Source organism: Haliotis rufescens, unplaced genomic scaffold, assembly GCF_023055435.1.
Source record: "Haliotis rufescens isolate VD_foot unplaced genomic scaffold, xgHalRufe1.0.p SCAF_3, whole genome shotgun sequence".
Taxonomy (NCBI): Eukaryota; Metazoa; Mollusca; class Gastropoda; order Lepetellida; family Haliotidae; genus Haliotis; species Haliotis rufescens.
In genome coordinates, this window is record NW_025964001.1 from 2697436 (window position 1) to 2711869 (window position 14434).

Genomic DNA, 14434 nt, shown 5'->3' on the forward strand with positions numbered 1-14434 from the left:
GACAAATTGAATAACAAAAGTAAAGGATTGGCTATGGATAGTGATATACATTTAGTAAAATCTGTGATTCAGGTTGTCGGGACCACTTGCTTTATTTACCGGTAGGGACTTTATGAGATCTGTTATTTCTTGACTTTCAATAACGGTATAATCCAATTTATGTTCACATAGTTTAACAATTGGTGGTAGTGAGGCGCCTTCATCATCAACATTGGAAACTGACGTAAAATAACCGTTGAGAGCTTCAGCTTTATCAAAATCAGAAAATGCTTCAGGTACAGTGTTGTTGATAGTGACCAGAGGTGGGATCACGGTGCTGGCTCCAGACTCTTTGATCAACTGACGGAGGAGTTTCCAATAATTAGAACTGTCTTCCTTGATTTGTGTAGATAATAATTCATCTAAGTTAAGATAAAAGTTTTCTTTGGCAGCTTTCTTCAAATTGTTTACTTTATTTCTTTGTTTTCTATATTTAGATAAATCGCGATCATTGCATGTTCGTCTAGCTTTTTTTCTCAGACGATCTCTTATTCTTATTTCTATACATAGGTCACTATCAAACCATTTAATTCATTTAACTTCGCATAGTCACCATCTTTATAAATTAGAACCTCTCTTACATAGGATTTTTTCATGTCAGTGCAGTTCGTTAGTGAAACAACAACTCCCTTGTGGTCACTTATATCCATGCTGAAGTCGACAACACCACATTCTATACAATTACAATCGTCACTGATAACAATAGGGTCAAGCAGAGTTTGTGAATGCTGAGTGATGCGTGTCAGCTCTTTAATAACATTACGTAAACTCTTCCTAACTAAAATATTGTGCAGATGGTGAAGGTTGTTGTTGAGTAAATCTTCGTTAAAATCACTGAGTAGATCAAAATAAGGCATATAATCTAGAGCAGTTTCAAGTGAGTGTTATAGTTGATCCCAATACAACACAGGGGTGTCTGTACCACGCACATAATAATATTCTCTTCTGAGGCAAGAAAACCTCGAAACAGATATTTTCATAATTGTATGATTCTAAATATTCCCTACGTTTAACGTACAACAATGCCGAGAAATATACAATAGTACCACCACCAAAACAATTCCTATCCCTCCTATAGGGAGAATGATAAAGGTCTATTTCCAGGTCATTTGTGTTTACAGAATCATCAAGGTGTGTCTCTGTAAAACATACAATGTCATATTCAGAGATTTGCTCAGAGATACAAGGTAGTTTACATCGGAGACTTCTTACATTTAACCTGGGTTTTGGTATCGTGAGCAACAAACTTAAAAAGGACCTGTGCTCGGCCATCAATGATCTTGCCGATAACATGCGAGCGATCAATGTCATGCCGAGAGATCTTAACATGGAGACTTGTTTCACAAATGTCAGTGATTTTTTGGTGTGTGTGCGTGCGTGCGTGCGTGCGTGCGTGCGTCTGTGTGTGAGAGTATGTGCGTGCGTGCGTGCGTCTGTGTGTGAGAGTGTGTGTGGCTGCTTGTACTAGTTCGGACTGATGCTGTTTTATAATGCTATCTCACAGAGACACCATGCCGCAGTTTAACAAGAATACCCCACTCAGACACAGTATACTGACCCCGAGCTGGCCAGTCGGGGTAGTGGGTTAGCGTCGTACCCAAATTGTATATACTGCTTCAAATTATTATTTTTTAAATAAGATTTAGAATTAGTTAGGCAATTGACAAGACACAACTGCCTACCCCTTCCTTTACTCATTTCTGATTAATAACTTTTAATATCAACTTTCTTTTATTTCTTATAAAAAGAAGTACATGTTACATAAAATGGTAGCCACTTCTTAATGTGATGTAATCCGACATCAAATTTGTCCTCCTTCTTGAGGGCGGTCGGGTAGCCTACTGGTTAAAGCGTTCGCTCGTCACGCCGAAGACCCGGGTTTGATTCCCCACATGGGTACAATGTGTGAGGCCCATTTCTGGTGTCCCCCGCCGTGATATTGCTGGAATATTGCCAAAAGCTCACTCACTCACTCACTCACTCACTCTTCCTTCTTGACAATGTGATATAGTTTAATGGGCCCAGAGAAGGAGGCTGTCTGTTTTGAATTAAAATATATACAAGACAAATAATCCTTCCATCTTACAGCTGGCATTTTGAAAGTACAAATGATTAATATCTATGAATGTCTACATATTTATACTATTGGCTTACTTTAAAGTTTGTTTTACAAATAATTATGAAAGAAAATCCACAGCTTGCCTAACCTAACTAGACAGTCTAGCTATGCAAGCTGGTTTCACATTCTGTGTACACAAGTCCGATCCGTGTGACAGAATACTTTTTTATTGTTATGGTGAGGGTCTTTCCCACCTACACCACTGCTGGAAATATTACTCTACAAGGCTGCCGTCCTATTTTTAACTCCTACCTATACACACTTTCCTTAGCCAATAAGATTAACGTCCCTTCTCATCGACCAATCAGAATGTCGTCCCTGTGATGTTGAACTGTCTTTTCTCCTTCATCAACCTTTGTATACCTCATCTTCCCGAGGCAAGTCAGTTTACTGACTATACAGGTCTAGGGGCGGTCGGGTAGCCTAGTGGTTAAAGCGTTCGCTCGTCACGCCGAAGACCCGGGTTCGATTCCCGACATGGCTACAATGTGTGAAGCCGTTTTGTGGTGTCCCCCGCCGTGTTATTGCTGGAATATTGCTAAAAGCGGCATAAAACCATACTCACTAACTCACTCACAAGTCACAGTTTCCACCCTTACCGAACTAGGCTGGTATTATGGAGTTCCATTTTGGCTGGACTAACGAGTCTATGCATAGTCCAATCACAATCGCGCAACGAAATCGAAATCTGGTTCGTAAACTGTCATGCAGATTTCGGTCAATTGCAGGATTTGCAAAGCATGTGCACTGCCAACTCGTTGTCAAAAGATATTTTCAAAAAAAAATTCATGTTGTTAGTCAAGGTGCTCACGTGATTTGATGCACCTCGCGTTTTATCACAATATACATCTTGATTATCGATCAGATCGTCTTGATTGGGCGCCGCCATTTTGTGTGAAGCAAATGCAAGTGATACGAGGGGTGGAATCTGATTGGTCCATAGGAGCGGCTTAGAAGGGACATAACCTGTAATAGCCACTGGTGGCGCTACGATCGAGCCCAGAAATTCCAGCCTAGTTCAGCAAGGGTGGAAACAAGGTTAATTCTCTTGCCTCGGGAAGATGTGTACCCATGGACTTGATGGATTTATTTTTGTAATCTAGATTATTAATTTTATTCAAAAGTTTATTAAATAATTGGTAATATTACTTTCTGTGAAATCGTGTCTGAACTGATCGGCAGATCGCTCCAACTCACCATTTAAAATAGTTACAGCAACCACGGTCAGGTTACTGCTATTGACGCCTTTAAACGAACCTTATATCGTAAGGACCATCCTTTGACTCGTTAAAGGTCAAATTTATTGTAGTTTGACTATTAAATGTCAACTTGTAATATCACGAGAAAAAGGGAAACCTCTTAGGTGACTCGCCAAACTGTTCCATAGGTAAAGAATACCCGGTCTTCGTCATACACATTATCTAGACAGGTCTTCACCTAATGCAACTAGATAGGTCTTCATCATATACTTTATACATCTAGACAGGTCTTAACCATGCACCTAATACAACTAGACAGGTCCTAACCATACACCCTATGCATCAAGACAGGTCTTCATCATTCACCTTATACATCTAGACAGGTCTTCATCATTCACCTTATACATCAAGACAGGTCTTCATCATTCACCTTATACATCTAGACAGGTCTTCATCATTCACCTTATACATCTAGACATATCTTCATCATACACCTGATACATCTAGACAGGTCTACACCTGATACATCAAGACAGGTCTACACCTTATACATCTAGACAGGTCTTCATCATACACCTGATACATCAAGACAGGTCTACACCTTATACATCTAGACAGGTCTACACCTTATAAACCCAGACAGGTCTTCATCATACACCTTATACATCTAGACAGGTCTTCATCAAACACCTTATACATCTAGACAGGTCTTCATCATACACCTTATACATCAAGACAGGTCTACACCTTATACATCTCGACAGGTCTACACCTTATTCATCTAGACAGGTCTACACCTTATAAACCCAGACAGGTCTTCATCATACACCTTCAACATCTAGACAGGTCTTCACAGTGTACATCTAGACAGGTCTTCATCATACACCTTATACATCTAGACAGGTCTTCATTACACACCTTCAACATCTAGACAGGTCTTCACAGTGTACTTCTAGACAGGTCTTCATCATACACCTTATACATCTAGACAGGTCTTCATTACACACCTTCAACATCTAGACAGGTCTTCACAGTGTATATCTAGACAGGTCTTCATCATACACCATATACATCTAGGCAGGTCTTCATCATACACCTTATACATCTAGACAGGTCTTCATTATACACCTTCAACATCTAGACAGGTCTTCACAGTGTACATCTAGACAGGTCTTCATCAAACACCTTTAACATCCAGACAGGTCTTCATCATACACCTCATACATCTAGACAGGTCTTCATTATACACCTGCAACATCTAGACAGGTCTTCACAGTGTACATCTAGACAGGTCTTCATCATACACCTTATACATCTAGACAGGTCTTCATTACACACCTTCAACATCTAGACAGGTCTTCACAGTATACATCTAGACAGGTCTTCATCATACACCTTATACATCTAGGCAGGTCTTCACCAAACACATTATACATCTAGACAGGTCTTCACCAAACACATTATACATCTAGACAGGTCTTCAACAAACACATTTTACATCTAGACAGGTCTTCATCATACACCTTAGACATCTAGACAGGTCTTCATCATACACCATAAACATCTAGACAGGTCTTCATTATACACCTAAAACATCAAGACAGTTCTTCACCATACACCTTATACATCTAGACAGGTTTTCACCTTATACATCTAGACAGGTTTACACCTTATACATCTAGTCAGGTCTTCATCATACACCTTATACATCTAGACAGGACTTCATCATACACCTGATACATCAAGACAGGTCTACACCTTATACATCTAGACAGATCTACACCTAATACATCTAGACAGGTCTACACCTTTTAAACCCAGACAGGTCTTCATCATACACCTTATACATCTAGACAGGTCTTCATCAAACACCTTATACATCTAGACAGGTCTTCATCATACACCTTTAACATCCAGACAGGTCTTCATCATACACCTTATACATCTAGACAGGTCTTCATCATACACCTTATACATCTAAACAGGTCTTCATCATACACCTTTAACATCCAGACAGGTCTTCATCATACACCTTATACATCTAGACAGGTCTTCATTATACACCTTCAACATCTAGACAGGTCTTCACAGTGTACATCTAGACAGGTCTTCATCATACACCTTATACATCTAGACAGGTCTTTATTATACACCTTCAACATCTAGACAGGTCTTCACAGTGTACATCTAGACAGGTCTTCATCATTCACCTTATACATCTAGGCAGGTCTTCACCAAACACATTATACATCTAGACAGGTCTTCACCAAACACATTATACATCTAGACAGGTCTTCACCAAACACATTATACATCTAGACAGGTCTTCATCATACACCTTACACATCTAGACAGGTCTTCATCATACACCTTAAACATCTAGACAGGTCTTCATTATACACCTTAAACATCAAGACAGTTCTTAACCATACACCTTATACATCTAGACAGGTTTTCACCTTATACATCTAGACAGGTTTACACCTTATACATCTAGACAGGTCTTCATCATACACCTTATACATCTAGACAGGTCTTCATCATACACCTTATACATCTAGACAGGTCTTCACCAAACACATTATACATCTAGACAGGTCTTCATCATACACCTTATACATCTAGACAGGTCTTCATCATACACATTATACATCTAGACAGGTCTTCATCATACAACTTATTCATCTAGACAGGTCTTCACCAAACACATTATACATCTAGACAGGTCTTCATCATACACCTTATACATCTAGACAGGTCTTCATCATACGCCTTATACATCTAGACAGGCCTTCACCAAACGCATTATACATCTAGACAGGTCTTAACAGTGTACATCTAGACAGGTCTTCACCAAACACATTATACATCTAGACAGGTCTTCACCAAACACATTATACATCTAGACAGGTCTTCACCAAACACATTATACATCTAGACAGGTCTTCACAGTGTACATCTAGACAGGTCTTCACCAAACACATTATACATCTAGACAGGTCTTCATCATACACCTTGTACATCTAGACAGGTTTACACCTTATACATCTAGACAGGTCTACACCTTTTACATCTAGACAGGTCTTCATCATACACCTTATACATCTAGACATGTCTACACCTTATACATCTAGACAGGTCTACACCTTATACATCTAGACAGGTCTTCATTATACACCTTACACATCTAGACAGGTCTTCACCAAACACATTATACATCTAGACAGGTCTTCACCAAACACATTATACACCTAGACAGGTCTTCACCAAACACATTATACACCTAGACAGGTCTTCACCAAACACATTATACATCTAGACAGGTCTTCACCAAACATATTATACATCTAGACAGGTCTTCATTACACACCTCATACATCTAGACAGATCTGGGGGGTTTTAATGGACCTGAAATGAAGCATTCATGTATGACAGTTTATCGTTAGATCCACAGGATGAAGTTTTTCACAGACGACAGACTTCTTGACATTGTATTGAGAAATTAAAGTAGTTAAAATTGGAAGATGATTTCATTTTTTTAACAATACACATGTTTAGCGTAATAGTTCTGTACATTTCCAAATAATCAATGCTGCTTTTTCTTACGATTTAAAACAAGGCAGCATTGTTGACATTATTAAAGGCATTAGTGTTCTGTCTGTTGACGTTATACATACATTATAACATACAGACACACATCTTCACGGAATGGCTCAGATAAACAGAAAATGATTATTTATTTCATGATCCATTCATAGGAGAACCAACCGTTTTCATTATAGATGACTGTAGTGCAAATAAAGCACTAACGCCCAGGACAGGGTGGTCCAGAACCCATTTTCATTGGTCAAATATAATTTAGTTTTTAACTAAAACAAACTTCACTTTAAGATTTATCAATCATTTATTTATCATAATCAAAATCTTCAGACTTTCTTAGATCAGCTCCCGAAGCCATGCATAATCACATGCACATTAAACGGTCATAATCCCCTTTTGGGGAAGTACTGGTACAAATAAGTGGGGAAAAGTCCTTGACGATTTTATCTCAAACAATGATTTATGCATCTTCAATGATAGATCTAATACTTATCTAAACCCAGCCACTGGCACATAGTCTATCCTTGATCTTTCAATTTCGGATTGAAATATTTTAATTGAATGGTCGGTCCATGAGGACTTTTGTGAAAGTGACCACAACACTTCTTACAACTATCAATCTAGCTGACGTAACAACGTCAACAAGATGGAACTTTACAAAGACCAATTGGTCTTTATTCCAAACACTGTGTACAGAAAAACTAAAACCTGACAGTTTCAGGAATATTCCTGAACTTAAAACAACTATTTTCAGATCAATTAAATGCTATTGGAGACGAAATGATTCATAAGTCTTCTGCAAACCCTCATATATATGTAAACCATGGATTGATAATGATTGTAAACAAGCTAGGAAAACTAGGAAGAGTGCTGAGAAATATTTCCGCCGACATCCTACCGTGCACAACCTGAATGATGTTAAAATCACAAGCGCCAGGCCAGACGTACCTTTAAACAAAGTAAACGTCAATCCTGGAGAACCTATGTATCCAAAATCAATTCCCGCACACCCATGTCCAAGGAATGGAACATGATTCAAAAGATTAAGAGCTAAGGATCAAAATTTGGAGTTGACATCTCAATATTGTAATACACTATTAACCACTAAATTTGAAATTGACAACAAACTTGATGTAACCTATGCAAACCATTCCTCTTCATCTAACTATAACCCTCAGTTTCAGAGATACCAAAACATCAAAAAAAGAAAAAGTCAATTTGAACTCTGATAATGGTGAGGCCTACAATGAAATATTTTCACTCCACGAATTGCATACTGCCCTAGGGAAAGCTCAAGACACTGCAGCAGGAACCGAAAACATCAGCTTCTGAAACACTTGCCAGATTCATGTTTGGAAACTCTACTTGATATATTTGAAATTTCCCTTCTTCGTGGCACAATTCCTGTACCAGCATATACTTGTGTTTACGACCCCTTGTATGAAAACCTGCTTCGAAATTTATCATATCTGGTTCCACAACTTGGAATCAGAATTCAACCACACATCACTGCAGCTAAAATGAAACTTGATATCATATCACCTTACCGACTTCTGTCTTCTCTTCCCAGAAAAGTCAGAGGTAGACCTCACTCTCACCCAGCTAAAAAAGTCTGAAACAAACCCTTTGGGTAATCAACAAGGATACAACCAATTATGAACAAAATACAAATCTCGCAGATCTATATTTGCTGATGGGTCCAAGGATGGTGGCAAAGTTCCAAGTGCCACCATCATTGGATCCAAAACTGCCTTCTCAAGAATCCCAGATAAATGTTCAATCTTTACTGCTCGGAACAAAGCTATCTTAACAGCTTTGACCTACATTAAACAAGATCAATGTAAAAGCTCCATCATATTATCAGATTCATTGTTTTTGCCTTCAGGCACTTCAAAGTGTCTTGTCATATAACTCTATTCTCCTAGACATTTTAGAGCTATATGATGATCTTTCTACAGGCCAGTATGACATAAAAGGTAACTCAAAAGCCAATGCTGCAGCGACAGCAGCTCTTGACAAACCGTTATCTCTATTCCTTATCCTGTACAGATAATTCAAACCAACCATAAAGAGTTATCCTTGGGATCTAATGCAAAAAACGTGGAACACCCATGTAGGAATCAATAAACTTCACTACTTTAAGCCAACAATCGGTCATACCTACATGGGTTGTCAGTCAAGACATGATGAGGTCGTTTTATGACGATTTCGTATTGGCCACAGTCAGTTAGCATCCCAGAATTCAGTGACCATAACTTTCTTCATTGATCTTGAAGACATGAATTTCTTTGGCGCCAGAGAAATGGAATGGTGCCATTCCATGGATTGACGTTTTGACTCGAGGTCATAGTGGTAGACCCATGTTTCATCACCCGTTCCTGAGCTAGCTAATTAGCTTTAAATTGTCTCTGGCAATGTCAGTTTTGTTTTCCTTAAGATCAGAATTTAGAAAATTTGGCATCAAACGAGAAGATATCTTATTCATCTGTAAATGTTTATGAATAATAGTTTCAATGGATTCATGGCTTAGACCTGTGTCTTCCTCAAGTTTAGCAATGGTAATGCGTCTCTGACAGTATAAGTTTTCAATCTCCTTGATTGAATCTACATTTATGGAAGTTGAGGGACGTCCAGACCTAGGGTCATCATCAAGTCTTGTTCTCCCAGCCTTAAACATAGCTGCCCAACGTTTAACAGTGGGATAGCTCAGGCACTTTTCCCCATATACATGTGACAAGTGGTCATGAATTTCTTGGGGAGTACTTTTCTCTAAAGTAAACAATTTGATGACTGCTCGTTACTCGTTCCTTTCCATGTCTGTATCCATTTGGACCCCTATCACGTAAAACTGGCTGTCACTAACATACAAACGGCCTCAACAGACCAAATACACTTGCAATGAATTACTCAAACAATGTACTACATTGACTAGTTAGCTAGTATTGTGCACAACCACCAGTAGCTAAAGTGATGACGTAAATCCTGCTGGGGTCTCGGGCAGGAAGCTGAGTGACTGTTAGTCCCCATGATGTCCAACGAGGTGGCCAAGCTTTGGTTGCTGGTGGCTTATAGCCCGTGTTTTAAACAGTTGTAAATAATATTGTTATGATAAAATATGTTGACAACTTTCTTTTATAATATAACCTTGTATTCATGACTGAGTTGTATACACATATATCAACTTGTTCCCGTCATGTACACAGTCACAAACATACACACACCCCCCACTCCCTCTCCAAACACACACACACATATCCACTCACCAACACGCACGCACACATACGCATATGCACCCTACCACACACATACCCCCCCCACCCCCCCACACACGCATCCACACACCAACACACACATACCCATACATATACCCACCCACCCTCATACACACATACCACACACCAACACACACAGAGACTCATACACACACATACCCCCTAACACACATCCACTCACATACCCACACACCCACTCGCACATCCACACAGACACACACACATATACACACACATATATACACATACACAAAGGCATCTTCACACCCACCCACCCACACTACACACATCCACACTCACACACCCAACACACAGACTCACATCCACACTCACACACACCCCACGAACCCTTCCACTCACACCACACACACGCGCCACACACACACGCCACACACACACGCCACACACACACATATACCCACTTGTCCGCCCACTGATGGTTAGGATTTCAACACCACCCTTTACTAGTTTCTCATTAATATCAACAGTGCTTTCACGTTCAACTTTCACTTGCTCCAGATAAGTCATCATGGCAGGACAACGTGAACCAAATGACCCGACAACATCGCAAAAACATGAAAACTTTGGGACTAACTCGATGAAAGGAAAATTAGTAACGGCTTTGCCTGGAATCGGTGATACGTATGGAGCAAATCTGAAGAAGAACGGATATGAAATGGTAAGGTTGGTGTAAACGTAAAGGATCATTCAGTTGTTACACAAAATACTTGCTGCTGCATTTGTGGGACATATTTGTTAAACACTTTGAGGAAGGAGTGGACTTTTGAGAGATCTAATGGATAGGTATTTCTTATATCTGCAATATGGCTGTAGTATGACATCGTGTTAACCAGTATCTGTGCTAGCTCTGAAATTTTTTAAATGTACATACTATCTTATTTAAAAAATGACACACCTCAAGTTGCTAAGTTCATCATCTGATGGAGACACACCCACATCACCTGATTAGTTGGCAAACGCTATACCCCAAACAGTGTGTTGGTGATGGTGATGATGGGGGTGATGATGATGATGATGATTATGGTGATGAAACCAGAACCGTCAGAGACATTGTCATTGGATTCATTAATGCCGAGCAACAGACAGGCTAATAAACACGTACCTCCTTTTAACGTCTTTTGGTATGACGCGGCCGGGGATTGAGCCCCGGACCTTCCGCTCTTCAGGCGGTCGCTTTACCACTAGACCACAGAGGGGGTCCACTTCAACAATTCTTATACGAGATAAACAAGTGAACTTATGTGTGTTCCAATTGATTTCTCAGCGGGGTACATGGTTATTAATAACCAATCAGAAGCCAGTACTTTTTTGTAAGGTGAGATAAAGTCACTTGTAGGGGGCCCCCTATCCTACAGTTCAGTTCATGTTCATCTGTTGTTTTAGTTCTTGGTGGGAGTGCGCGCCTGTTACCTCATTTGAATCACACGATGATAAAAAGATACAAAATGGCAAAAATCAGCCATAATATGTCTTGGCTGGAACAAACGTGTATTTGTGAATGAAGTCGGTTTATTCATATCAGTTCGACCACCTATGCTACTAACTGCCAAACTGGTTCCCATGGTATATACCTCCTGTACATGAAAAAGCTGACAGTCATAGGTGTATATATATGAGGATCATCTTCACCTAAAATGTGTCAACAGAACACCTCCCTCCGCCATACATCTTATTCATCTATACAGGTCTTCACCATGCACCTGATACATCTAGGCAGGTCTTCACCTTTTACATCTAGACAGGTCTTCATCTTATATATCTAGACATGTTATCACCTTATACATCAAAACAGGTCTTCACATTATACATCAAGACAGGTCTTCACCTTTTACATCTAGACATGTCTTCACCTTTTACATCTAGACAGGTCTTCACAATACACCTGATACATCTAGGCATGTCTTCACCTTTTACATCTAGACAGGTCTTCACCTTATATATCTAGACATGTTATCACCTTATACATCAAAACAGGTCTTCACATTATACATCAAGACAGGTCTTCACCTTTTACATCTAGACATGTCTTCACCTTTTACATCTAGACAGGTCTTCACAATACACCTGATACATCTAGGCAGGTCTTCACCTTTTACATCTAGACAGGTCTTCACCTTATATATCTAGACATGTTATCACCTTATACATCAAAACAGGTCTTCACATTATACATCGAGACATGTCTTCACCTTTTACATCTAGACATATCTTCACCATACACCTGATACATCAAGACATGTCTTCACCTTATACATCAAGACATGTCTTCACCTTATACATCTGGACATGTCTTTACCTTATACATCTGGACATGCCTTCACCTTATACATCTGGACATGTCTGCACCTTACACATTAAGACAGTTCTTCACCTTATACATCTAGACATGTCTTTACCTTATACATCTAGAAATGTCTTCACCTTTTACATCCAGACATGTCTTCATCATACACGTCTAGACATCTCTTCACCTTTTACATCAAGACATGTCTTCACCTTTTACATCTGTACATGTCTGCACCTTACACATCAAGACAGTTCTTCACCTTATACATCTAAACATGTCTTTACCTTATACATCTAGAAATGTCTTCACCTTATACATCTAGACATGTCTTCATCATACACGTCTAGACATCTCTTCACCTTTTACATCAAGACAGGTCTTCACCTTTTACATCAAGACAGGTCTTCACCTTTTACATCTAGACATGTCTGCACCTTTTACATCTGGACATGTCTGCACCTTACACATTAAGACAGTTCTTCACCTTATACATCTAGACATGTCTTTACCTTATACATCTAGAAATGTCTTCACCTTATACATCTAGACATGTCTTCATCATACACGTCTAGACATCTCTTCACCTTTTACATCAAGACATGTCTTCACCTTTTACATCTGGACATGTCTGCACCTTACACATCAAGACAGTTCTTCACCTTATACATCTAGACATGTCTTCACCTTACACATTAAGACAGGTCTGCACCTTACACATCAAGACAGTTCTTCACCTTATACATCTAGACATGTCTTTACCTTATACATCTAGAAATGTCTTCACCTTATACATCTAGACATGTCTTCATCATACACGTCTAGACATCTCTTCACCTTTTACATCAAGACAGGTCTTCACCTTTTACATCAAGACATGTCTGCACCTTTTACATCAAGACATGTCTGCACCTTACACATTAAGACAGTTCTTCACCTTATACATCTAGACATGTCTTTACCTTATACATCTAGACATGTCTGCACCTTATACATCGAGACAAGTCTTTACCTTATACATCAAGACAAGTCTTCACTATACACCTTATACATCTAGACATGTCTTCATCATACACGTCTAGACATCTCTTCACCTTTTACATCAAGACATGTCTTCACCTTTTACATCTGGACATGTCTGCACCTTACACATCAAGACAGTTCTTCACCTTATACATCTAGACATGTCTTCACCTTACACATTAAGACAGGTCTGCACCTTACACATCAAGACAGTTCTTCACCTTATACATCTAGACATGTCTTTACCTTATACATCTAGAAATGTCTTCACCTTATACATCTAGACATGTCTTCATCATACACGTCTAGACATCTCTTCACCTTTTACATCAAGACAGGTCTTCACCTTTTACATCAAGACATGTCTGCACCTTTTACATCAAGACATGTCTGCACCTTACACATTAAGACAGTTCTTCACCTTATACATCTAGACATGTCTTTACCTTATACATCTAGACATGTCTGCACCTTATACATCGAGACAAGTCTTTACCTTATACATCAAGACAAGTCTTCACTATACACCTGATACATCTAGACATGACTTCACCTTATACATCTAGAAATGTCTTCACCTTATACATCAAGACAGTCTTCACATTATACATCTAGACATGTATTTACCTTATACATCTAGACAAGTCTTCACTATACACCTGATACATCTATACATGACTTCACCTTATACATCTAGAAATGTCTTCACCTTATACATCAAGACATGTCTTCACTATACACCTGATACATCTAGACATGACTTCACCTGATACATCTAGAAATGTCTTCACCTTATACATCAAGACATTTCTTCACCTTTTACATCAAGACATGTCTTCACATTATACATCAAGACATGTCTTCACCTTTTACATCT

General features: G+C 39.1%; 1 protein-coding gene across 1 annotated transcript in view; it reads left to right on the forward strand.

The window, feature by feature from the left end:
* The window catches only part of LOC124128359 (barrier-to-autointegration factor B-like), a 28176-nt gene that overhangs the window by 2898 nt on the left and 10844 nt on the right, over nucleotides 1-14434 (forward strand). The window contains exon 2 of the mRNA XM_046491767.2: nucleotides 10749-10908. Coding sequence (XP_046347723.1) covers nucleotides 10759-10908 — 150 coding nt within the window. The 5' untranslated portion in view covers nucleotides 10749-10758. The remainder of the gene's footprint in view (nucleotides 1-10748; nucleotides 10909-14434) is intronic.